Genomic DNA, 27,537 nt, shown 5'->3' on the forward strand with positions numbered 1-27,537 from the left:
TTGTGACATCCTGATGGAATTTATATTCAGACAGCAATTAAAACCAGAGGTATTCTACCAAAAGAGTTCTGTAAAATTTAAGCCAACTTTCTTTGAGTTAGATTTAATTTTGTGACTTTCCTACTTGGGCACTTAGGGAGGATGCACCCTACTTCTTGTTTGATGTCATTTACTCCAACCACAGATTCCCATACAAATTTCAAGAACTACACAGAAAAACTGTTTTGTCAACACAACAACGCCTATACAGTCAAGTCTCCCTGAAAACCAGTCAGGAATTGCCATCTGCACGCCTGCAAGGAACACAGCTGTCCCACAAAAGTTTGTAGCACAGGCCTAGTCTTTTTTAATTGGGACATCTGCCAAGAAACAGTTTCCCAAGAAACAAACTCTGCTGTGGACAAAACAACACAATTCATGGCACATCAGTGCTGGCAGCTTGCCAGACTCAGCTGATTCCAAGTTTACACTTGGCTTACATCAACAGTAGGTAAATTCCTACTTTTAACACCATGGCCAAGCAAAGCTGTTTTATTCAGTTCAGTGTTTTAATGCTCACTTTGTATGTATTTAAAATTGCCTTGTGGAAAACTGAGTGAACATTCATGATTACAGCCTTTCAGGCATACCATAAGCATGATATTAAAGAATACTTCACACTGAGATGTGGGCACTTTAGAGGTACTCTATCACATAAACGCTTCTCCCAGTACCTTTCTACACTTGGTGTATCTTGCTTATCTTCACCTATATTAAGTTTCCTTCTGAATAAAGACAGGAAACAATACGTAAATCCAGTGGTTTTGGAAGCAGGATTTCTCATTAGGGTAAAAAAAAAAATCCTCACATTAAAATAAATCAAAGACAGATATCACTACAAATCTATATCAACCAAATAAAAATAAAAGCTAACAAAAACCCCAAACATCATTTTTGTCCTCAGATAAATTCCCTGGAATAATTCCATTAAATTGCCACACTTCCACTCAATTTAAGAACAAGCCATATGACACTTTAAAAAAAAAAAAACATGCTATTATTTGCAGTATTGCTTTCAGCTTGCATTTGTGTACTTTAAACAGTTTAAATGAAAAAGTATGTCCATGCTTCTAGATGTTCCAGGTTTTTAGCAATAAAAATGCAGTATTTTTAAATCATCTTTAGTTGAAGCTTATAAATTGTTTGGGCTGATTTTGTTTTAAATGTGACTACCCCCTACTTAGCTGCAGAAGATTCTGAATGCTTTATTTTGGTCAGGAAGAACACCCATAATATAAGTATTAGTTATGTTTTATTTATATATTAAACTAATCAAATTCTTACAGTTGAAAAAGGATAAAGCCAGCATACAAAATCATTTATCATTGTGAAAGCAATGTGTTACTTGCCACTAGTAATAAATTATCTCCGTCAGGGCTTTTTTTTCTCACGTTACTGGCAACATGCTGTCACCCAAAAAAGTCTACTTTAAAATATCTCATCCTACACAACAAGCACACAGTCTAAAAAACTTCAGCTCTGCAGAGGTCAGGGCTCTGAAAACACGTGCTTTTTTGGTCAAAGTGCCATAAAACTTTATGCCTACAGATGAGAAAAATACTCACCAAATAACCAAGATACTGATCACCCAGTTCTAACAGTACGCTTATGTTTGGATGGAAAAGAAAACGAACAGACAGTAGAATAATTACCCTCATTTAAAAATCCTCAATTTAATATTTGTTTTATTAAAAGCCATATGTGGCAATGGATATTTTCATTGAGTTATTTTCTGGGATCCAAGCAGAAAACTTACCTGCAGCATTGTTGAAAAATGTCGTATAGCTTCATCATACAAGCCACTGCCAATCAACACGTAAGCAATTGCTAACAAAACATTAAAAATGTAAATAAAAAAAAAGTGACTTTTAAAAAAGTATTAAATACTACCAAATTGTAAAATGTTTAAGTTCCTACATCGCAGTGAAGATTAAAATAATCAGAGGATTCCTGAATGGCCACCAAAATGACATTCCCTCAGCCATTACCTAGCATTCATTAATTACTCAATTCGTACTGTGCTCTTCAGAGCTGTTTTGGGGTTTTGTGATCTGCTTGTGGGGTTTTTCTCTCCTTTTTGCAAGTTGTTCAGGAAAGGGTCCATGTTTACTTCTCAAATACTCAGGATCAGAAAAGGTACTTATAGTACCTTTTAAAATAAAATAAAATAGTCCTGGATGCTTTCTCAATTAGAAGTGCCACCTGGCTATCACTAACTTTTTTTGACAATTTGATTAAGGAACTTCCATTTGTTTGTGCACATATTGCTAAACTTTATTAGCTCACAATAAGGTTTTCCTTCATTTGAATTACCTAAAAATACCTCAACTAACCTGATTTCATTATTTATAAAACTGAAACTGAAAAACAACTGAGTCTTTACCTATGTTATAATTATGAAAAACTTTTCAAGTTTTTGTGCATCCCCCAATTTGAAGCAGAAGCCAAGTGTTTGAAAAAGAAACAGACCATTAGAAATACGTTCCTGTAATTTCCACAAGACATAAAAATACAGTCAAATCACAAGACTAGAAAACTCTAGTTTTGCTTGCATGACTGAAGTTCAGTTCTGACAGCTGAATATCTCAAGATTGTTTCATTTTGCATGTCTTAATCTCCCGCAATTCTTAACTCTGAACTAAGCTGTCTACACTGCCAACAAAACACAGTACCTTGAAGACCACAGCTATGAAAGTTAGAGAGAACTTTCCCCAGGCAGTTTGTTCAAACAGCTGGCAGAGGAACGACAAGCAGATTTCACCTTTCCCCACTTACAATGAATTTAGCAATGGAAGAGACACCTCTGAGCTTGATTATTCATTCAAACATGAGAAGAGACAAGTAAGTCATTTCAAGCAAAGGTATTATTAATAGGACACAGACACTTGTGTTTCAGGCAGGCAGAGCCACATTGTTTTGGCAGTGCTGCTAAGCACAGTTCATCAAAAAAGGAAAACAGTTAAATAAAAGAGAAATAAGAAGTGTATTTAATCCAGAGCTTGTCTCATTGTCAGAGCACTTCTATTATGAAGAAGGAAATATTACTGTGCAATATAAGCTTTCTCCTCAATACATAAAAAGCTTCACTTGGCACAAATACAGAGTATTACCAAAAAAGGGAAAAAAATGGGCAGGGGAAGGACAGGATGAAGAACTCTTGAATTTGCGTCATTTCATTCTTCTTCAAGACTGTACGTTATTAGTATCATCTTTAGGGTTCCAATCCCAGAACACAGAAAAGATGGAACATAAAATAAAGTCAACTCAACCATTCCAGCGTTCAGAAAAAATGTGGAGGACGCAAGATAACCAAGACTTACATTGTCACTCAATTGTCTTGCTGATAACAACTGTATTTAATTTCTACAAGACACCTGGCAAAAAGCCAAACTGAACTGTGAACTGTCTGTGAAACTCTGGCAAGTGGCTGACAGCTAGCAGCTGATACAGTACCACCTTCTTTTTACACGGTATCTTTATGATTTTTTTAATCTTTAATACTACAATACTTACAAAACTACAAGTACTTCATTATGAAAAAATTTAATGGTTAACAATGGCCCATTACCCAAAGTATTTCAGTCCCAACATCCCTTCAGAAGGCCCCATACATTTTGTGTTACTTCTCCTCAGAACAGTTAAAAGCAACATGCACAAACAAGAAGGACCAAACCAGGCTCCTCACACCACAACATCCTTGGACTAAGGTGGGTAGATAGGTGCCAGCCTACATGCCAAACACGAGGAAAGAGACCTTCTAGCATAGCATTCCAAGTCTACAGAACAGATACTAAAAGTATCCGATATTTTCATCTGAATAGAAGTTTGGTATTTGCAGGATCCTATGAACATAGCTGGGTAGTCTAGGAATATGAAAAAATATTAAGCCCCCAAATTTTCCTGGATAAATTTGTGAAGGTAGAAACTACGTCCAAAAAAACCTTCTTAATTAAGTTCATTAGAGGGGAATAAAATCTCCCTTTGCTCTTATACAAAAGATGGTCTGCTGCCTTCCTTGACACGCATCCTCAACAATCTCTTCGCTGCCTCATAACACCTCTATTTGAAGAAGCAGTGCAACTCCATTTTTGAGTCCCTCGATTAAAGTATTTCCTGTTCATTTATTTGAAATGCCCCCCTTTTTTTGTGCTAAGTGTGCTTTGAAAAAACTTCAAGTAGCAGCCTAGGATATAATTCAGAAAGTCTTCCTGCTGCATATAAGTTTTGATGGGAGGAGTGTGGAGACAGGAAACAGATGCAAGATCTATGCTTCACAGAAAGCATATTGCATTGGTAACATTTTCTAGATGTTTGAACAGTTTTAGTCATCAATAATCACAGAAAATGGAAACAGGAAGTAGCTGAGCATATTAAAAAAGACTTAATCAGAATTCTTTTTGAACATCTGCTTAAGCAGACATGGAAGAATTCTAGTGAAGAAAGTAGGAAAGGTTTTTAGCAACCGAGATAAGTATTTGTTTTATACAACCAGAGAAAACTTGCTGTATTTTCAAACTTATTAAGATCAATTTGAAATTAATGCTTCACTTCAATCACCAATTTTCAAAACATTTAGTACTAATAATTAGCACATCATTCACCTGCACAAACCTTATATAAAACATCTTACCCAATTCTTCATTTGTGTTGTCATTATCAGTAGCAAATGGAAATCGTTTTTGCTCAGCGAGCAACTTCGCTTGACTCTGTAAAACATCACATTTTTAAGTGCTCAGCAAACAACAGCATAGAATTTAACAGAAAATCCATGTCCTAAATCCTTGAGAGAATGCCTTAAAACACAAACCTAATGCGATTTCACTACGGTAACTGAAACCAAGTTCATTCCTACTCTTCCACAGGGAGAAAAGCTTCTCTTCAGTTAGATGCTGCTGTTTTCTGCTCTAACATAAGGGTAACCCAACCTCAGAAAGAACGCTGTCAGCATTTTACGAGGGACGGATGTTTCTGTATTGCATTTGCTTAAGGTGAAGTTTTCAGGTCTTTTTAAGACACCTTAATTCATACGAAAGTTTATACTGTTCACCCTGTAATTACTCCTTTGTCTCCTGCAAAGGGAAGAGTAAAACACTGAAAATAAACAGTGAGAAGAGCATCACTCCACCAATATAGAAAATTTAAACTTCACAATGCCATACTAAAGAGTCTGTCCTTTCAACAATGACATTCTATCAGTTCTGCACTTTGTTCAAATTGTAGCCTTATCTAGGATGTCTGTTCCCTAAATAAGGCACCTATAGAAACCAATACTGTCAAAGACAAGCCCCTCAGATATGTAGAAATATTAAGCTCTGTTTACCTTCACCAGTACTTTCCATAGACAGCTGTAAGCCTACCAGAGTAGTTTATGTTAGAAAAATACAAAATATTCATTTAAATCAACAGATCTTTCAAACTGTTTTAGGAAACAAGAAGGGGGAAAAATAACATCTCTCTCCACTCAGTTATCTTCTTTCAATTCAACTAAACAGCTCATTTCCACTACTGTGCTCCTTTGAGGTTGTTCTACCTGTCCAATCAAAAGTAGTCACAATAATTGTGTCCACAACACAGGCATTTAGTTTATCTACAAAGTGCAAAAGTTAAATGGTCAAATTCCATTGCACAATTATTGCCGTGTGTCTAATGATGAGGAGAACATTTGGTGTGCTCTAGGAGCTTGAGTATTTTGGAAAGCATAAAAGATTAGCAAACCAATTGTACAAATTTTTTTTTTTACTGCAATAAAAAGTTAATGTATGAGCTCTGCATTATACTGTAACAGTGAAAACTGTTACTCCACCTATATCTGCACTGCTACAGTAACAGAGTGTGGCAGTTATTTCCCTTACAGAGAAAAACCATTAATAAAACAGCACAAAAATGAGCAGGGTTCAACAGATATAACAATACGAAAACTATATCTACATTGCAATCCATATGCATTTACAAACACAATATTTTTATATCACCAATATAATATAAAGACCTTTAACACCTTCAAGTAAAGACCTTTAACACTTACCTCTGCAAAACATTATTCTTCTATAATCGTTTTAATATTAGGAAAAACAGCACAACTTTTTTACTGAAGGACAACCTCTTCCTTGGTGGATTTACAAATACAGATCTACACATCTTTGTCTGCAGACAAAGATAAGATATAGCAAGATTCCACACTGATATTGGAAAATAAGCTCCAAGCAGAAGAATCTCACAGTACATTAGAATAATTTCCTATGGATTACTGAGCTGCATGTGACAGCAAGAGAAGTACCACTAGCTCATCTATTTTGTCATTACAGAGTAACAGAACCATTGGGGTGGCAGAAAGAGTGGTTTCACACTTTCTCAACAAACCCTGAATTCAGATACAGGTTAAACATCCTGCAATTCTACATGCAAAAAAATTGTCAGTAACTCTGTCTTCAAGAAAGAGGAGAATTTTCATCATAGCACCATATCCTAACAGGTTTAATTCTTGCTCTTTTTGAAACAATCAGTTTGGGTTTTTTTAACAGGGAAATTTCTTACCAACATATATATTTCACTGTGTTAGAAAGAATTGCTGGTATGTTGGACTAGAAAGATCTTCTGACCGGTATATGATGAAGCCCAAGGAGAATATTCAAGTTAAATAATCGGCTTAGTGAATTTGCAGTACAGTAGTTTTAATTCCAAGTGCCACCTTTGGAGAAGTTGCTTCCAGTCATAATATTGCTTACACATTCCCTCATTGCCAATAATTTCTAAAAATTTGCCAACTCTACTTTGTTTATTCACATGGAAACAATTTGAAGATTTTCAACGCCTGTACTCTACTGGACTGAAGATGTAACATCAAATCCTTGTTCTCAAAAGGCTAAGAGTAGTGTTGCAAGAAAACCCAAATTCCAAAATAATCTTCTTTAATCCTCTTGAGGTCTCTCTACCAAAAAATACTCTACTTTCGTTAGAATATTCTTCACATGCCAGGTCAGTATCACATTTAGCGAAACATGGTCTGAAGTCTCTCTCATCTTTGCACAATGTTACTTCTTTGGAGACTAGAAATCATTACTCTTTTACACATGTTTTGTAGTAAACCCCAGGAAGTTAATATGGGTAGAAACTACTGCATCTCCCCCTTTTTCAGTTATAGCTCCTGCACTCCCAAAACAAAAAAATAACTGGTTGATTGAGGTAAAGGTTAGCTCTCAGTGATAACATCTGATTCAATTAGTTGACAGCCCTAGAGAATCATGACAGATTGCTACAAAGTAATACTTTTATGAGCAACTTGAGTTTTTTCTTATTTAAGCCTTTTGAGCAGCTATGCCTATTGATTAATAGATCCATTTGCATTTATTTCCCTGAACTTCATTCTAACTGGTTATGCAGCTGAAGTGATGTGTAACTTCAAAAATCTAGTAAAATTATTTTGCACAGTATATTTGTGATAACGTACCAAAATTTTTTCTGTATTCAAGGAAAGTATAGATTCACAAGATGATGATCCTCCTATGTCACAATCCGATTCATGGAAGTGCAAAAATGATGAATCTGGGAGAAGAAAGAGAAAATACTTTTAGGAACTCATAGAGTTACATATATGCTCTATTACCACGTTTCACATTTCTTCATGATTGGCCGAACACCTTCCCCACTGGGCATCCCATAGGGCACAACTTTCATGAAGCTCTTTCTGCCCATAGCACTACACCCGCACAGCCAGAGAAGCAACAGCTGACATGAAAGCTTTATATAATTAGTTTTATCCCTACTTATGCTTATGGTTAGAAATAGATTAATAAAAAGAGGTGCTAAAAAATGGGGCAGGGGTGAAAAAGGAGGAAGCTGGAAGCAAATAACAAGAGCTTGGGATAGGCATGTCCTCTTTCAGCACTGATTCCATTCTCTCACCCAAAAAGTAACATATAAAATTATCATTCCAATCCCAGAGAGGGAAATAAATGGAATGGACCATAAAGAGGTAGTGGAAAAGCTGCAGAAAAGCTGCAGAGGCATAAAGACTGTAAAAAGCAGCCAGAATAATGAACTGTAATTGACCGAACATATACAAAGGTAAGCTACTAAGAATGTCATTTCAAAAAGCATAAGACTGATTCATTTCTCCTAAAAGTCAAACACAGCTTGTTGACATAGCTGAGAAAAAGCTTAAGATACCAAAAATAAAGAAGTAACAATAATAATCAATAACACCCTCTCAGACTGATAGACTACAGAAACCACTATTTTCCCTACATGATATTTTTAATTGCTATTCCAATAGAATTGTTAGCTTTCGAATCTTTGGAACCTAAAGCTTCTATAATCTTTAAATGTTTCAAGAATAAACAGGAAAAAACAAATATACAGCATTATCTCCTTGAAACCATGTCACAAATACCAAATTTTATCATCTCCCTTGATGTTTGTAAATCTAAACTTGCTACTAAGTTTGAAAGGCTGGGGGGCAGGGTGTACTCTTATATTTTGACTTCTTAAGGATTGCAGTTAATTCCCTATCTCTCAAGCACAGAGCTAAAAAAAGAAACAGTCTTCTTCTAAAGAGAAGTCAAAGCACCATCTAAAATCATTCCCTATAAATAGGAACTTGGATCTACGTTGAGCCATAAATGATAACCAGTGGGAGAAGTTTTACAACAAAAGCAAGAGTGGTAAAAAGCAGAAGTTCAAAGTTTAAAGTCAGTCCTGTGAGAACAGCAGCAAACCACTCACTGTTTCCAAAAAGAGTGCTCCCAGCATGAGGTTTCATCACTGCCCTTTGCTCTTCACATTGGTCAAACACTCCTGTGCTATGCCAGCATTATTAACACATTACTTCTTCCTGTTGGTGCTTGTGATTCAGTAACTTAAGAGTTTTAGCTGCAGACTCAACAAGAAACTTTCACTTCAGACATCAAAACAAAGAGGTGCAGGCATGGCCTACCTCTCGAATAATTTTTGTCACAACAGCAAGGATTTAGTGAAAGAATTTTTTGCAAGGTGGTAGGGAATAAGACAGCCAAGCCACAAGCTTGACATAAGCTACAGCAGGGAAAGGCCCCCTCAAATCTTGCTGTTCTTGGGGCAAAAAATTGCTTTACTCATATGGAGAAATGGATCTGCCTTTGTCTGCAAGTCAGACACAATCAAAACTGAACCACACTAAAAAATTCATGAAAATGAAGTTGTCTTCATTTTCAGAAACACCAACCAGATAAAGTACTTTGGACCTTGTAGTAGCCTACAGGGAAAACTATTTGAGACCAAAAGAAAATCTCAGCTTCTGTGCAAGTTGTACTAAAACAAAGACCGAGAGCTAAAGGGATTTTTTTTAATTGACAATTCATTTAGTCCTAACACTTAAACATCAAGGAGTGAATCGGTATACAGCTATTTGAAGGTAAGTATGTTGTTCTGTGAGTCAGGCCTATCTTACTACCAGTGCATGCAAGGTACCTGACATACCTGATGATTCAAGCAGAACTCTTTGTATCAATCCTAGTTACACCGGTTTCTTTAAAAGATCTGCCATTAAATCAAAATCTAATCTTCCAATTCCACCTCTGAAGGAGTACCTCGAGTCAATCATTCATGTCAGGTCTAGTAACAGATGTAATCAAGTGCTTTGCCATTTATTAACTTGTAGGGTATACAGATTTTTATCTCAACACTGGGTGAAAGTCTCCTTGTATTATGCTTAAGCTTGAATCGTTTGTAGCAACGGTTACCTGAGATAACTTTCACGATCTGATTTCATGTTTATGTACTATGGCTCTCAGCCACTGTGGTCACACACACATAAAAAGGTGATAAAAACCAACTAAAGAACTTTATAATGTGAAGACAAAGGTACATACACGAGGGAGGGCAGAAAGTAAAAACCCAGGTGCAGAAAACTCATAAGAAGTTATTTCCACAACGTCTATTATTTAAATGGATTATACTAGTTTTATATTAGTTGTTAGGGACCACGGGAATTGTCAATACAAGCACAGGCTTTATGAAATAAAGGGCAGAAAAAAATCACAAACCCATGCTGACAGTTAAGATGTCATGACACATCACTGGTTACTCTCTTATACATAATTTAGTATCACATTCCAAGCAATTTATAGACCTTTCTCTGCATCTGTATTATGTGCACATTGTGATTCAGACTGGCATTTTTGTATGGCCCATTCACACCATGCTCAAGATCAACAATTGTAACACATTAAGCCACGTGATCCAGACACAAAAGATATCCAAGCAGATAAAAATAGTTTTAACTATGCCTGTATTACAAGACACCAATTAACCTGAAAAATAGAAGATCTGCTACCCAAACTTGGCACTCATAAAAAGAAGCATCGAGTTCACCAGTAAAATACATGTAACTGTGGCTGAAATTAAATCAAGCTGCATCTCACTCACTGAAACACGGAATTGATATAGTTGGAAGAGACCTATGAAGATCGTCCAGTCCAACCCTCCTGCAGAGTCACCTTGAGCAGGTGACACAAGAACACATCCAGGTGGGTTTTGAATGTCTCCAGATAGGGAAAATCCACAAGCTCCCTGGGCAGCCTGTTCCAAGTGCTCTAATACCTTCATACAAAGTGGTTCTTCCTCAAGTTGAAGTGGAATTTGTCATATTTTAGTTTGTGGCCATTGCTCCTCCTCGTGTCTCTGGGCATCACTAAAAAGTCTGGCACCATACTCTTGACAACTGCCTTTGAGATATTTATGTAGCCTAATGAAATTCCCTCAGTCTTCTTTTCTTTAGACTAAACACGCCCAGCTCCCACAGTCTCTCTTCTTGAGAGACGTTCCAGACCCCCGGACCGTCTCCAGCAGCTCCTTGTAGAGGCTGAGAAACGCCGCAATACGAGCACGGAGTGCTGGCATATCCCCATACTACTGAGCGCAGGAATTAAAAAGCAGGCAGAGTCCAGCCGCTGGGCTCGGGACGTGAGTAGGGCAGCAGGGACCGTGTGGTACCTAAGGCTCGCCCGTCCCAGGGGTGAGAGTTTTTCCTCACCTGTGGCTGCCCCAGCCTGTGGCTCCGCGCCGCACACCGGCACGGCGGGCTCGGCGCTGCCGCTCACCCGCCAGCAGCCTGGCTCGGAGTCAGCCGAGCGGCAGCGGCGCGCACGGCCGAGGGGCCGCCGGACCCCGCTCCGCCCCGGGCCCGCCACCAGCACCGCCGCCCCCGCCCGCCGCTCCAGCGGCCTCGGCACCGCCGCCCGGGGTGCGGACGGTCACCGCGGCGACGCCCGACTCACCGCACTCGGCCGAGTACTGCTCCGCCCACTTCGCCGCCGGGCCGTGGCGCTGCCGGTGCCGCTCCTGCTGGAACAGGGACAGTGCCGGGTAGCGCTCGGTGAGGGCGAGCGCGGCCCGGGCCAGCAGGGCCAGCACGGCCAGCGGCACCCACGGACGGCGCGCCAACGCGCCGGCAGGTGCCATCTTCACGGCGCGCATGTGCGCCTCCTCGGCCGGGAACACGGGGTGCCCCCGCCGCCCCTCCCACGGGGCCGCTGTCGCACTGCCCCCTGGGACATGGAGTTCCCCGCCGGCGCAGTCGAGCGTGCGGCAGCGGCGGGAAAACCACAGCTCCCGGGATGCAGCGCGGTGCGGTCTGCCTCGGCTGCGCTCCCGAACGCGGAAACGAGGAGGCGGTGTGGAAGCGCTGACAGGGCTGGGCGTGCTCCCGCGCGCCATGGCGGCGCTCGGCGCCTACCGCTGTATCGAGTGCAACGGGGAGGCGACGGAGCTGTACCGGGACTACCAGCGCGGGGTGCTCCGTATCTCCATCTGCGTGAGTCGGGGCGGCGAGCAGTGGGTGGGGGAGGCCAGGAATGCACGTGGGAAGCTCTGACGTCAGCCGGCGGCACGCGGCGCGCGGCACGTGGTGGTGGGCCCGGTGGCACGCGGGCGCCTGAGACCCTTGGAGCGCCCCCTGCTGCCGGGCTCCGGCCATGCTTTCCCTGAATCCAGGTATCTTAGGAGGAAAGGCTGAGAGAGTTGGGCCTCTTCAGCCTCGAGAAGAGACGACTGAGGGGGGGACTCATCAATGTATATAAATAGGGAGGGTGTCATGAGGATGGAGCCAGGCTCTTCTCGGTGCTGCCAAGCAACAGGACAAGAGGCAATGGGCAGATACTGATGCGCAGCTGCTCTTTACTTTTGTCTGCCCCGATCAGCTCCTGAATGCCCGGCTTGGGCGTCTCAGCTTTTTGTCGAGGCTGGGGCTCGCCGCAGTTTCCGGGCGCTTTTGCTGTTGCGCTCCGGGGTGGGCTGTTGGCCGCGCTTTGCCGTCGGCGCGAGGGAAGAAACAAAGAGGCAGGGAATTCGTCCAAATCCATCCGCGTGGCGGCTGGATGCTTTATTGGCTGCGAGAGCTGCGATGGAAAAGCTGCAACCGCTCCCAGCTTCGCACGGACGCAAATGGCCTCGAGCATGTTGAGGAGTGGGATGAAATAGGGAAGGGACAGGGCGGACAGGGAGCCCTCCCGCCCAATGGGTACAGACATCGCGGTGATGACGTGTACTACAGCGACCAGTGGGAACACGGCACGACACTATGGGGTGAGTGGGACCGTGAGAACGGGGAGACGGGCACGGAAACCACAGGAGTAGGGGAAAACTCGGGGGATGCACGAGGGTACAGAGAACTGGAAAACTAACAAAGAAAAAACCCATAATGTGAACCCAAACCCAGGATGCAACACTGATGCACAGGAAGTTCCACCTGGATATGAGGAAGAACTTCTTTACTGTGCAGGTGACCAAACACTGGAGCAGATTGTCCAGAGAGGCTGTGGATTCTCCCTCACTGGAGATGTTCAAGAACCATCTGGACACAATCCTGTGTCACATGCTCTAGGATGGCCCTGCTTGAGCACGAAGCTTGGATCAGATGACCCTGTGTGGTCCCTTCCAATCTGACCCATTCTGTGATTCTGCAGGTTTTCTGTCTGCTCTGCTTCCCAATGTCATTTCCTCCCGTTCCTTGAGTGCACCTGAGTGGTGGAGCTGTCCTGAGTGGCCTGCGTGCTTCTGTGCAGGGCACTGCAGTGCGTCTGCTGCTGTGTGTGCTCGGCCCGGCTCTTGCTGAAGGGCAGATCTGAGCGTGGCTCCATGGTTGAACACAGCTCCCGTGCCACTGGACCTACATGTCAGGGTCTGAGTGATGATTATTTAAAAGGATGTGGGTCCTGGTCAATGGAAATTTGAACATGAGCCCAGCAGTGCCCTGGCAGCCAGGAGGGCCAGCCCTGTCCTGCAGGGCATCAGGCACAGCATCACCAGCCAGGCAAGGGAGGAGATTGTCCTGGTCTGCTCTGTGCTGGGGCGGCCTCACCTCGAGTGCTGGGGGCAATTCTTGGGCAAAGCAGATTAAGAAAGATGTAAAGCTATTGGAGAGCATCTAAAGGAGGACTACAAAGCTGATGAAGGATGTAGAGAGGAAGCCATATGAGGAGCAGCTGAGGTCACTTGGCATAACCTGCCGGGAGAAGGGGAGGCTGAGGGGAGACCTCATTGAAGTCTACAACTTCTACAACTTCCTCTTGCTTATTAATCTGGTGCTGATTAACAGATTTAAGGCAACCTGGGAGCCAGTAGATGGCACTCATTCCCCTTGGCATTTAACCATTTGAGGACTAAAGATCCTGGGCTGTTGGACTTGTGGCATGCCACGTAGAATCAAAGACTTAAGTCCCAGTTGCTGTATGCATCACAAATGCTAAACTCATATAAAAAGAATAAAGAACTGAGTAAAAGAAAGAGCAAAGAATCACACATTCCTAGCAATTTGGAATTCTGTCCACCTTTCTCCACGCAGTCCCAGATCTGTACCATTTTTCACTGACTCGTACCAGTCTGTTTCCTCTGGCTATGTTGTGAGTCATCATGGTTCAGTTTCAGTTCTAGCTGCTCTTACGTGGTGCATGTCGTATCGTCACAAAACTTTTCCTCAATTTCTGGCCACCCAGGCAGTGCTGAGAGTCAGAGACATGTTAGCTCACGGTACATAAAGTGGAGATGAGAATGTTGAAAGATTGCCAAGATCAAAAGATTCTTTCAGTTGAACTGATGTGACTTCAGGTTTATCTGTGTAGGGCAGGAAAGCTCTACTCATGTCTCCAGCTACCAAGGCCCCATGGTTTCCAAAAGAGCAATGCTTCATTTACTTTTTCTTTTTTAATTTGCAAGGATAGTTTTGTCACTGTACCAACCCTCTGCAGGCATTCTATTCCATGCAGACAAAGCTGTGCTCTGGCCAGAGACCTGGAAAGTCGTTCATCATCATGCTGCTGACAACGAAAAATAGTCAAGTACTAAATGTCCTTTGATACCCTTCATAGACTTTCATGAGTAGTGATATGAGTGTGTCAATGTTATGAATCTTCTTGATGATCAAACATGAAAATAGTGATAGCTTAGAAGTCTTCACTTAAAAATATATGAAGACCCCTCTTATCAGTGTAAAACATCATTTATATCAGTTATGTATAAAACTTAAGAGTGTAGGCATCTAAAAACTTAAGAAAAGCTGAAGGTATTTAAGAAAAATTGAAGGTCTGAGGTGAGATTAGAAAGTGTGATCACTCAGCCTGAGAACATTTTTCAGCTGTCTTCGTGGAATGACAGCATTGAGTAATCCCTGTAGCATTAAGAGAGAAGAAGTGAAAAATTCATAGAAAGATTGTATATTGATACTCAAAGTGAGGCCAATGGGCATCATCTGGCTATTTTTTTTTTTTTTGTTAAAAAGCACTTGTGTTTCATTCCCATTTTCAAGTAGTACCTGGAAATACTGACACCTTAAGGAAAAAAAAAACAGACAACAACCCCAACATTTGTTGCATATGGTAAGTAAAATAGAGGGCCCCAGAAAATTGGGAACAAGCAGAACATTGTCAGGATCATCACTGTTTCATACTGACCTACAGACTTGCCCAAATACAATTTTAAAGTTATCCTTGATACATTAAGAAATCTGCATCTAAAAGGTCTTTGCCATTCTCAGGACAACTCTGTCATTCATCACTTTTTGGAACATTATCTCAAGGTTGAAGAAGCTAAGTTCTCCCAGCAGCAACTTTTGTCTAGCCCTACATTTATTTTAGGATGTGTTTAACCTGATCTGGATGTGATTTTGAGGTGGAAGATTTACATTTGAATGCATAAGCAAAATACCACGATTTTGTATTCTGTTGTTAATTTGTTGAAGAGAAGAATGATTTTTTTCCAGAGGCAAATACTAAAAGCTTCCATTAAGGAACATGTGTTTCCAGCCCACAATATTAGAGTACAGTTTTGGAAATTCAGCCTAATGTTGCTTCAGTTTAGTTACTTTTAATACAATTAAAAGTTTCTTTGAACTCCATATTGTAATTTTAATGTGGGCAAGCATTAAAGACCTCACAAATGTTATTATCCACTCTGGGAATAAATTTGCAATGGATGCTGAAGGAACTTTCTTCTATAAAACATAGAAGTCCATACAGTACACTTGGGTTGGAAAGGTCATGCTTTCCTTAATAACTGTGCAAGGTGGCTAAGTGCCATAAATTCCTCAAGTTCTCTTTGAATCTGTTTTGTTTAATTAAGACCATTTTCAGCTGAAGCCTAGCCCAGACCTCTGGCATTGCACGTTCCTTCTTGCTGGAGATTCACATTTAGTGGATGAACCATTTTCTCATCCTGCATATACTTAGCTGTGGAAGTAGCGTTACAAGAGACAGCTGGACCTGTTCAATATGGTTTTTGTTCAGTGTGATAACTGAGGAGTGACAGGGGAGGGTGTGGAATCTGTGGGCATGTTAGGATTGTCTCCAGTGGAGGTGACGTTTGGGACTCACTTTGCATCTCCTGGGTCTGGGTTTAGTCCTAATCTGTGGATGTAGTGATGTGTTCCCTATTTCCAGAGACAAGCGATGGTGAAAGTAAGCCTAGGTGGCTCCTTCTAGAGAAGGTTTTTGGTAATTATTTTGAGACCCTTAAAATTTAATTGATCTGTTAATAATACAGCAAATCTTTACTGAATATATAACAAACCAACCATTAGAACAGAGATGAAAAAAATACTGTTCAAATAACACTGCAACTACAGCAATAATTCTGGGTCGTGGGGTGGGAACATGTTTGGCTAACCTGAAATATACTCTGCAAAGTGCAATGAATACAGAAAGAAATTAGCAAACTTCGCTTATTGAGAAGTAGAAGGAAAAGCATGCAAACATTTTTAAAATTTGGTTTTCAATTTCATATATGTTGTTATGTTTAAAAATAAAATGTAAAAATGCTCCGGAGCATAACAAAGGAAAATAAATTACTTATTGCAATATATATAGCACAGTCAGGATCCCCCTTGTGTTTTGTAATAAGAAAGCCAAATTGCCTGAGCAGTGCACACTTCAACATTTCATTTCCCTTTTCTGCAATTAAAAAATAATTGAAAAGCTCTTTTTTTTTTTTTCTTTTTTTTTTTTTTTAAGCAAGGCAGAGAGGCCTTGCTTTGAATGCAAAGCATTTCTGTGGTATGGTAAAGAATCTATCAAGAGTACAGAAATCATCCTGGAAAATAACATATGCTAATTTTATGTAACTGTTTACAGGCCAACTCACTACTGGAAAAACAATTTTTAAAATTTGCTTTCTGAAACTGAATGCATCTGAAACTGGGCTGTTTTGTTTTTCACTCTACTGTGACACTTGGCTCCATCCCTAATAAAGAATCCATTTCTGAAAGCAGCACAGCTAATGTGTTTTGTTATTTAAGGGTGCAATTGGGATTAAGGACACTCTCACAAGAGCCTTTAATTTGCCTAAGAACCTATGCAAATGGACCCCTGTTCATGTGGAAGCTATGTAAATGTTACAATTTGCTGTATGTGTAGTCCAGCAAAAAATTGCATCTTAATTTTGCCAAACTCCAAACCCTGGAGACGGGTATACTATAATAAGACTGTTTCATTGATATTTCTAATGCCCAGAGATTTGCAAATGTATTCCTGATGTGGTTTTCATGGTAGTTTTAAATCAGGATGAAGCTTTATTCTTCAGTGTATATTTTTACTTTCTGTCATGTCCTATGGCTTCCTCTTCAAGAATTCTTTTACTTTCCACAAACCCCATCCCAAAGTATTTTTATTTAAAAATAAGTAATTTTTTAAAATTAGAGAGATGAATCCAAAAAAAAGTTGTGTTCATATACGTAAGAAACTTTATCCTTCAGGGACAGAAGGTGTTTTCTCAAATAATTGTATACTGTATTGGGCACACATTGTGAAAACTGCTTCCAAGTTGAGTATCTTTGATGAACAAAGCAAGAGTTATGTCTTTTGAGTAGTGATTTATAAAAGGCTGATAAACATGAAGTTTAAATTAACATATCAGTACTTTTTTTTGGTAATATTTAATACAAGTGAGACTCTAAAATGTATGTTACTTTCCTTAAATGTTTTGGATTGCTTTGATCAAAAAGAATCTCATATGCTACTCTATGAAGAAGATGGTTGTACTCACTTTTGAAGTTTTCTTTTTTTCTTTAATTTACCTTTGCTAATTGGTTTTAAATTTTTTAAGATAACTAAGCAAACTTCTAAGTTATGAAAGTGGAAGAATATTTTAAACAACAAGAAGCATAGTCAAATCTTCCTAAATATTTGATTAGTCAAACAGTTCTTAAAGTAATAGCCATTTAAATTTGCTGGAATATTGATGTATTTTTAACTTATCCTTTTTTAGGGGAGCACAGTATATTTTTGGATTTTTGTATGTCACTATCAAACACTCATAGTGTTCCTTAAATTTGCCAAATCAGAAGAAGATGTGTAAATAGAATTTATGGTGTGAAGCTTGACTTTTTTCTTCCGCAACATAATTTGAAAGTAGCTTTTAATCAAAGTTGTGTCTATTTTTTCAAGAAAAAATACCAGTTACTTATTTCTGATGCCAATTACATATTTAAGGCACAAGTTGAAAAATGGCTAAAAGTGTAGAGAAATCCAGTGGCCTCTTTCTCCTGCTTTTGTGATAACTGAGGCACATCTTTGTGAAAGTCCAAAGAAGATGAAAAAGCTCAGGTGTGTTAAAGATGTGCCTTCTTGACTGATGCTGCCCAGGCCTTACTAGAGCTGTGCAGAACAGCAGTGGGGAACTAGACGTGAGCACCAGGATTGTAGTTAAACTGCCTGACTAAAATCTTAAGTGTGCAAGCAGTTCTCCATAGCTGAGCTGCTCATAACAATCTTCTCTCAAAGTGTTGGGGATTATCAGTGTCCCCAAAGTTCCATCCCTTTAACTAGCTGAAAATATCTAGTGAAACATATGTGTACTTAAACGGCATCAGTCCTTGCTTGCACTGATTTTGCTGAAGACAGGCTTTACTCACAGGTTTCCTTCCTAGGCATTTGAGGTTGGTGTCAGATGTTTTAGTTGTATAGCTGGAAAAAATAATGAAATAGCCAGGTATGGAAAAAATTCTTCCTTGAGGGCATATTAGTTCTGTAGTATACTAATAGTACAGCAGCCATCATCCAATTAGTCCGTAGCAGTGCACACACAAATCTTTTGCAGTAAAGGTGGTTTGTAGGTCTCACAAATCCCTGGGTGAACTCACACTGGCTAGGTCACTGGCTGGGTAAGCACAGAGGATTTTCCTTCTTGCAACAGAGACTCAGAAATAAAGCGTCTTAGGAATATAAAATATATTAAGAATAGGGCTGTCATATAGCTCTAGGAGACAGAAATACTAAATTCAACATAATTTTCACAGCTGCAGAGAAGGTTTGGTATTTGGCTGCCAGAAGCTGTGGGGCAGAAGACACCACTATTTGTGTATTCATTTGCAGCAGTCTCCGTATATATCTGCAGTAAATTTCTGAATTGTTGGTTTTGCCTGCATGGTTGGTCTGATAAATGTTCATTGTCTAAAAATCATGTCAGCTGTCAGTGAAAATTTTTCAATACCTCTTAACTGCAAATTTTTTGATCAGTGTTTGATTGGGATCCTCCAATTGAAAATACCATTCTTTACTCAGAAAGATTTTTGGTCCTGGTCAGAAAATGTTCTGTTGTAGGAGAATTTGAGAGCATAATAAAACTGGGTTTATGTAGGATACTCTTCATCTTAACCTTTATGACACCCATTGTGTTGAATAATCTTACTTTGCCCAGTGCTTGTGTGAATAAACCTACTAAAAAAATTGCACTTGTCCAATGCTACATCAATCCAGAGATGTGACATATGCAAATTACTACCTATAAGAATAGGTTCATGATTTCCCAGTAGAAAGAAATTCAGCAAGACACTGCCTCTAATCAAAGTAGCAATTTCTCTTTCACTCTATGAAATCTTGTAACTGTGGTCTTGTGTTATGTCCTTTTTCCATCTAATTCACTTTATTTTTAGACTTATCAAATTCTTGGTTAATTGAGGGAGTTTTTTAATTCATTACCTCTAACTTGTGTACTGTCATATGCAGTGTTGACTTACTGAAATGAGATGAGGTTTTCCTTAAACTGGACCAAACACTGATTAGAGGTTGCAGCATTTCCTAAACCCTGTATTCAGTTTATGCATTTGTTCGGATGCTTTCCTTGACATTGATGTTGGACTTCTGAGTCAATTTGCTGGTGAAATTCTGCATTCTCAGATTCTACAGAAATAATTCTGTTAAAAACAAGGCAGTGTTAACTTTGGACACTGTCCTAGTTTTGGCTGATTTAATTTTATGCCTAGTAGCTGGTAGGGTGCTGTGTTTTGGATTCAGAGTAAGAATAATGTTGATAACACACTAATGTTTTAGTTGCTGCTATTAGTGCTCTAGCCAAGTCAAGGACTTTTCAGTTTCCCATGCTCTGCTAGCCAGCAGGAGCACGAGGAGCTGGGAGGAAGCAGAGCCAGGAGAGCTGACCCAAACTGGCCAAAGGGATACTCCATACCCCATAGAGTGTCGTGCCCAGTAAATGAACTGGGAGAGTTGGCCAGGAGGGGCCGATCACTGCTCAGGGATGGAATGGGCATTGGCCAGTGGGTGATGAGAAATCACATTGTGCAGCTCTTGTTTCTCCTGGGCGTTATCTCTCTCTTATTATCTTCCATTTCATTACTATTATTATTATATTTTGCTTTATTTCAATTATGAAACTATTCTTTTCACCACCCATGGGTTTTACCTTCTTCCGAGTCTCCTCCTCATCCTATTGCAGGGTGAGTGAGCAGCAGTGTGGTACTTAGTTGATCTTTGTATGACAGAAAAATGAGAATTGAGAAACCTATATGTTCTGTCCCGGGCATTTGTGTGTAGGTGCGTTGCAGCATTTTAGAAAGTGGTGTGCCGACATTTCTCTTCTGGCAGTGCACCACCATGCACTCATTATAATTGAAATAGAGATAATTTCTGTAACTGTTGTGTTCTCAGCATGGCAGCTAATGTGAAGGTCTGGGGGACCAAGATTAGCTGAGGACAGCTTGGAGGAACCAAGTAGCCAGACTGGAGGATTAGCAGCAGGAGAAAGCTGGCCTGCAGGAGAGCACCATTCTGCAATGCACTTGTTTGGGCTGAAGTGGTGGCTGCTGCTCCTCTGCTGCTCCTCAGCTCTCTGCTAGAAGTTACTTCCCCCTTAGGTCTGCTAGATGAGCCTTTTGTGAGATTATTTAACCCTCCTGCTCACAGTATAACAGCCTTTTATTAGCCCTAACTCAAATCAAGGAGTGATCAGCCAGGCAGGTAAGTCAATAAAGATGGAGGGGATTGATGACCAGCAGTTCCTAGTGGTCTGGGTGAAATAACCTCTCTAGCAGAACCAGCAGATGTGTTGGAGAAGTGATGTTTTAGTGTCCTACCACTGCTTAGTGGCAACTGACTCTCTGGCTGTGGATCTGTGTGAAAACTACATTATCAGTATTCTGAATGTATTGGTGTTTGCCTAATGATGGAAAACTAGTTGAAACAGACAATTTAACAGTATGGAAGAACAATGCAACAGCAAAAAACATTTACTGTCTCCTTGAAAGGAAGAAAAAGGTAGGATAGGAGGATAAAGCATCTCTGAAAATAAAGAAGTTACAGAAGAAATTAATTTTCTTTCTAAAAGGTACCCAAAATAACACAAATAAATTATGCAGTAGATGAGCCATGATCAGTTAACCTTTAGCATGATACTGGTGCATTTCTTGAGTCTTAGAAAAGTAGTTTAGTTTTTTGCATCTGTGGAGCACAAAATGATAACTAAGTCCATTCCTGCATATTTCATTATCGATCTTAATCCAAACCCTGTAAAAATCAATAATAAATCTTTCTATTTTATAAGGGAACTCTGTGTGTCAAGTGTAGTGTCAAGGGAGAAGCAGCAATTTTTCTGGATGGATGAAAACTGTATTGAAAATGAAGATGACATTAGGGAAAAACTAATAAAAATTGAATTGCTGATTTGTATTTATCCAGTTTTACTAAGATCAGAGAAAAAATTTATAAACTCTTCCTTTCCTTTTTTCCCCCTAATTCTTCTTATTTTGTGATTTTCAGAAATCCTGCCAGAAACCTGTGGATAAATACATTGAGTATGATCCTGTTATCATCTTGATTAATGCTGTTTTATGCAAAGCACAAGCATACAGGCACATTCTTTTCAATACAAAGATAAATGTAAGTTTCTATGTCCCTAGCTTGTGGCTTTTTTTGTTAAAAATATATTTAGGTTTGGTAAGTCTGTTGTAATAGTTATAAAACTTTAAAGACTGTTCATCTCCTGCACTTCCACAGATTCCAGCAAGCTGAACCAGTTATATCATGAATAGAACACATGGAATCTCAAACTCCCACTGTTACTCAGACAGCTTCTGTCTTCACAGAAGTGATGCTGCACTGCCAGCAAATACAAAGTCATCTTACACGTTAAAGAGAAGGAACTGCAAAGAACTGTTAATGCAGTTTTCTACCTAACCTCTAACCTGCCTGTCACATTAATTGGTGCTAAAAGGATGATGTGCTAAATTCCACTGTAAGAGAAAGACCTAATTGCAAATTAATTTTCAAATTGAATTTCTGTTGGAAACAATTCTTTTTCAAATGAGCAATAGGAGTATAACATACCAAAATAACAATACTGTGCCAGTTAAACTTACTGTACTAATTTCTCATAAATTTCTCTCTGTGTAATTAACCATGCCCTCAAAACCAAAGCAAAAGATGGTGGCTTTCACTTAAGTGTGGTTGATGCAGAATTACATAGTTGGGATGGCCAGTCTGGAGTGTAGAGGTGTAGTGTTTTAGTATTGCATATTTTTTCTCTAAGGACTGATTTCCCAGAAGAGGGAAGCTAATCTAGAGCGAAATCTCTAAGCATAAGTATGTGTTCATGTTGGTACCTCTTAGCCAGTTCAGTTTAAGCAGTGTAGATAAATACACTTGCTTCATCTTTCAAGCATTAATCTGTCTAAATATTTTTCAATAATTTGGCTTCTAGAGATTGGTAATGATGTTTCCTGTGAGGCTTCTGCAAGGACTGACTGAAAAGTTCATCTATTAAAATAAATTGAGTTGAATTTTAAACTGGCAAAGCCTGTGCATGGATGTGCAGTTGGCATAACTTGCCTTCAATGGAAAAAGTAGAATCCAGCACGGAAATTGTTATGGCTTGTTTAAATCTGTATAAGACCAGAAATCACCTAATATATGCACTGGCTTATACACTGTATATTGTGAAAACATGCTAACTGTTGGCCCTCACAACATAATTTTTGACATCACTTCAGAAGATATTTTTAATAGTGTTTTTTTTTGTTTGTTTTTTTTTTTTTTGCTATGTTGCTCCCTTTATTTTTGGTGCCTTACCCTTATATGAGCTAAGAAATATTTTGGTATAACTACACTACCAATTTCTTCTAGTGGAGATTGTCCCAGGGAACAAGGCTACTTAAACCAGTTTGCTGATTGGAGTAGTTGCCCTTAAACAGAAATTTTAAATAGTATAATTATATGCTATCAATGGCACAATTTTGGTTTTTCACTCCTAGCTGAATAGCCTTCCCAGTTTTAAATGGTATGGATCAGACCTTAACCACAGTTATATACCTTCTTCTGTACAGAATTGTTCATGCAGTTTTGTGCATGCTAAACTAGTGGCTCAACAGAAGTCATTTTGCTTATAGTACAACTACAGAGTTTGTGTAGAGGTGTTCAAATGTATTTTAAATACTGATTTCTTGCTAATGCTTTAATTTATGCTGATTTAATACTACTCCTGTTATTATTCTTTCATTTACCAGATTCATGGGAAGCTCTGTGTATTTTGTTTGCTCTGTGAAGCTTATATCAGGTGGTTGCAACTACAGGATTCAAGCCAAAATACAGATCCTGATGACTTAATCAGATATGCCAAAGAATGGGATTTTTATAGAATGTTTGGCATAGCTTCTTTAGGTAAGACTGGTGATTTGTATTATATACTCTTTAAGTATTGAAAAACTTCAAGCCCATACTGCAAAAATTGATACAGAACGGATGTGATGTCCAACCCAGTGTGGTTACACAATTACACATATACTCTCTAATTTTCCTGCATTTAATGCAAATGCCTGTTTTGGTCCTGATGACAGTTCAGACTGATATGATCAGCATTAGATATGAAAAGACTGAAAAGTGGCAATATCCAGAAATCTTTGCCTGATATCTATTGACATAGTTTGAAGATCAGCATAGAGCTCAGCCTTATTCCATGTTTCTGTTGACTTCAAGGTTTATTATTCATTAAGGTGATATAGCCTTACTAAAGTAAACAATTGGGAAAAGCTGTATCTGCTTGGGTTTGGTTTTTTTAAACAAATACACTAAAATATAGACCAGTGTCATCCACAATAAAGAGTAAATACTTCTAAGACTGCACTTGAAGGCAGGGGAGAGGTTTTGTTCTATGCTGGTTAAACCATTTTTTCTCATACTTTTTCAGATGTGATAGTGTTTTAATCAAACTTGCAGACTAAAACTAGTATTTTTCTTACACATTCAGAGCTTAATTTAAATCCTTTATTGTCTGATGTTGTTTTAAGTAAGTTTTTATAATATGTCAGTAAAAATACTGAACTGATTTTTCAATAGTGACTCATCTATTACAATTATTGTGGGAGTTTCTTTGACATCTGCATTAATGCCAGCATATCACAGGAGTGGTGGCAAAAAAACGTCTGGTAGCTCAGTGGTGTTTTCACCTAGGTGTTCTTTGTCATGCTGGACAAAAAGGGTTCATTGCTGGTGACCTTTTGCAAAGAAGGATTGATTTTGTCTTACAACCTAACAAGACAGTTGAAAAAAAAACCCTCTCTTGTTGCTAAAAAGTGGAAGTGAAGAGCTTCTCATGCTTAACTTCCTCTGCTATATGGAGTCAGAAATCACAAATATTATAATCCTACAGATAGAATCCTGTGATAGAATTATTCTGAATGTTGTGATACTGAATTGGTTTAAGAAATATTTGGCTATTAAAATGAACACAGGAGATAGAGAACATTTGTATTTGCCTGTGGCTTTTAAAAAGTGACTCCTTTGCATTTGGGACATGTAATTGTACTGAAATTCATTCAGATCTGGACTTGATTTTTGGCATTTTGTTCTCTCTTTCCAATGCCTCTTATCTCCTTTCAGAACAAACTTCATTTTTCATTGGCATTTTTATTACCTTGTGGTGGATGACACCTGAGATGCTGAAAGGAAAGTCTGACTTCATCTTACTTCTCAAAGCACTGCTGTTGTCCACCTATGGAAAGCTCCTGCTAATTCCAGCTGTTATTTGGGAGCACGACTACACGCCTTTGTGCCTTGCATTTATTAAAGTCTTTGTCTTGATATCAAACTCTCAGGCAATTAGAGGTACATTTTTGCATTTTATATACTGCATTATATGTATAGAATATGTGTGAGAGACTGCTGATGTTACAGAAGTCATTATTATTATCTTTTTAATGTATATCAGGTGCGTGACTGAAATAGCTCTAGTTTAAAACTGTGTTCCTTAAACTTTAATAGAAAGTGATTGAAACAAAAAAAAATTTAAAAGGAAGAAAAAGAGTACCTCTTATCTCACCATTATCTCTTTGTATATACGGTATTATATCCACCAGATCCATCTGTTACTATTTGAGGCAACTCATGGATCATTGAAACATAAAACAGATTTCTTTTGAGTTTCTGAAAAATTAAAATTTCATATTAATTTTATTCATGTCTTTGGAATGGAGACTTTTTTACAAATTCGTGTGATTTCTAATACACATAAATTAATGTTAATTCTCATATGATTTCCATGATCTTCTTAAGTGGTACATGATAAATTTGTTCTGGTTTATTTTGCAGTTACATTGAACTTGAACCGAATACTCCCTTGGTTTGCCATCTTCTTTGGACTAATTTTGGAAAATGGTGTGGTCTACTTGTTCCAGAAAATGGGATGGGATGTTTGAAATGTCAGCCCACTGAAGAAATATCAAAAACATGATGATAATTTTCTAAGAATGATCTCTGCCAGCAGGCTCCAAAAGCCCTGTTTTCATAGGGATAAAGAAGGTGATAGATAACAAAAAACCATTAGAACTTTGACTGTTTACTGTGCTAAGCCATAAAACTTCAGCCTTAGGTTGTTTATTTTCCCATTAAAAACATGAATGTCTCACAGTCCTGAGAGTTTTATAAATCTGGCTGCATAGCTGTGGCTGTAAGAAGAAAGGTATACTAAAAAAAACCCAGCCCTCCTACCAATCAGTGCATTTTGGCAGAGAGAGGAGGATGAATTGTTCCCTTAAGAGGAAGGGAGTCAGTGGAAAAATGTAAAAGCCAAAATTTATATTTCCGCAAAACCAGATTTTCAAAGAGAAAAGTGAACATTTGCAAATAGTTTATTAGAAGAAAAGCAAGTATTCCAGAGTGAAACTACAGTGGGAAAACCAAGCTGCATTCTCTGGAATGTTTGTGTAACGATCCAAACTAATAAAATATCTAGTTCTAGAGTAATCTCTAGGAATGATAGTTTTAAACTGGCTTGAAATTTTAGGTGATCTCATAAATACTTGAAATTTTGTGTGATCTCATAAATGCTGTTTTGCTCTGAAAGCTGAAGAGAGAGTGAAAGGACTGACCTCCAACATGCAGGGCTGTTCGGCATACTGCTTCTTCTGTATTTAAGTCACATCCCCCACACCCAGTCCTCATCTGGCTGTACATTTAGTGGAAACAAAAATTGAAACGTGAGGCCATTCAGCAATAGAGTAGTAGTTTAAAAATAAACAAACAGACAAAAATGTTTAGGCCTAAATTAATGAAGAAACATTTATAGAAGTTCTGCACCTTCTTCCTCAGCAGGCAGAAGGAGAGCTAAGTGGCCCACAAAGGAACTGACAGAATCAATTTCCACAAGACAGTAAAAAGGGCACAAACCCACTTTTATGCAGATCCGTTTCCATTCATTCCATCAAATATTTAACTCTCCTGCTTGAGTTCTGGAAGGCTTTACTGTCCATAGGGATTATTTCCATTCTTTGTTTTCCTCACATGCTGTCTCATGTCCGTGTTTTCCAGAATGAATCAAAAAACATTTTGCAACATCTTCAATTCCCAACAGGTTTAGAGTAAGTCTAGATTATGACCACAAAAGACATCAGATATGTTTGCCTGATGGAACTGCCCCTGCTATGCAAGTTACTTGGTCAGAAAAGCAAATGGTTGCTGATTCTCTTTTATTAAATCAAAGGCTGACAGCACTTTTGTTATGTTGTTACACTTCGCAACTTCCTGAGCTTGTCAGGGAAAGCAAAAAACCCCAAACTGCAACATTTTGAAGTATGTGAGACTCTTAATTTGATTGGTAATTAATTGATTTCCCCAAGTTGACTCTGTTTTGTCCATGACAGTAACTGGTGACTAAACTCTCTCCATCCTTATCTCAACCCATGAGCCTTTCCTTTTGTTTTCTCTCCAGTGCCTAACTGGGGAGTGACAGAGCAGCTTTGGTGAGCATCTGACATCCACACTGGCACTGGCAGTGGTTTCAATCTAGAGGCTGAGTGGAGCCCACTTCAGTGTAACTAATGCAGGTTATTATATGTAAACATGATGTTGTCAGCAGTAAAATTGTAAGTGCAATGTATATAAATTTTATTTGAGGATAGTCTTCTTAAATTAAACTTAATTTTAAATTTTTAAAAATTGATTTCAGGTATTTTCTGAGGTTTTTTTCAGAACACCTAGAATGGACATGAACACATTCTGAAAGAAGCAGTGTTTACCTATTGTGTCACATACGCTGATAATGTATCTGTTATGCGCTCTGTAATGCTGCCAGAAGCCACCACTGCCCTTACACAACTTCGAAGCAAGAGAAGACAATTAAAAGCTACAGAGCTGTGGAAAAAAGTAGGTGTGGTACAGATTCTCAGTCTTCAGAGGCATCATTAGTAATGTAGGGCATTCAGCATTGTTTGGTGTTAAAGTTACTCCTTTACCAAAACTAACATCACAAATACAC

At 39.1% G+C, this 27,537-nt stretch overlaps 2 protein-coding genes across 2 annotated transcripts in view; one reads left to right on the forward strand and one right to left on the reverse strand.

Moving 5' to 3' along the window:
* Positions 1-11,490, reverse strand: part of TTC13 (tetratricopeptide repeat domain 13) — a 39,638-nt gene extending 28,148 nt beyond the window's left edge. Inside the window, exons 1-4 of the mRNA XM_068185107.1 lie at positions 11,292-11,490; positions 7,487-7,581; positions 4,670-4,745; positions 1,796-1,866 (exon numbers count right to left, since the gene is read on the reverse strand). Of these exons, the coding sequence (XP_068041208.1) occupies positions 1,796-1,866; positions 4,670-4,745; positions 7,487-7,581; positions 11,292-11,490 (441 nt within the window). The remainder of the gene's footprint in view (positions 1-1,795; positions 1,867-4,669; positions 4,746-7,486; positions 7,582-11,291) is intronic.
* Positions 11,345-27,222, forward strand: ARV1 (ARV1 homolog, fatty acid homeostasis modulator). The gene is made up of 5 exons (XM_068185108.1): positions 11,345-11,827; positions 21,552-21,671; positions 23,294-23,447; positions 24,666-24,890; positions 25,374-27,222. Exons 1-5 carry the CDS (start codon positions 11,489-11,491, stop codon positions 25,478-25,480), a joined length of 945 nt encoding a protein of 314 aa, XP_068041209.1. The 5' UTR covers positions 11,345-11,488; the 3' UTR covers positions 25,481-27,222.
* Positions 27,223-27,537: the final 315 nt, after the last annotated feature.

The sequence above is a fragment of the Anomalospiza imberbis genome, chromosome 3 (genome assembly GCF_031753505.1).
Source record: "Anomalospiza imberbis isolate Cuckoo-Finch-1a 21T00152 chromosome 3, ASM3175350v1, whole genome shotgun sequence".
Taxonomy (NCBI): domain Eukaryota; kingdom Metazoa; phylum Chordata; class Aves; order Passeriformes; family Viduidae; genus Anomalospiza; species Anomalospiza imberbis.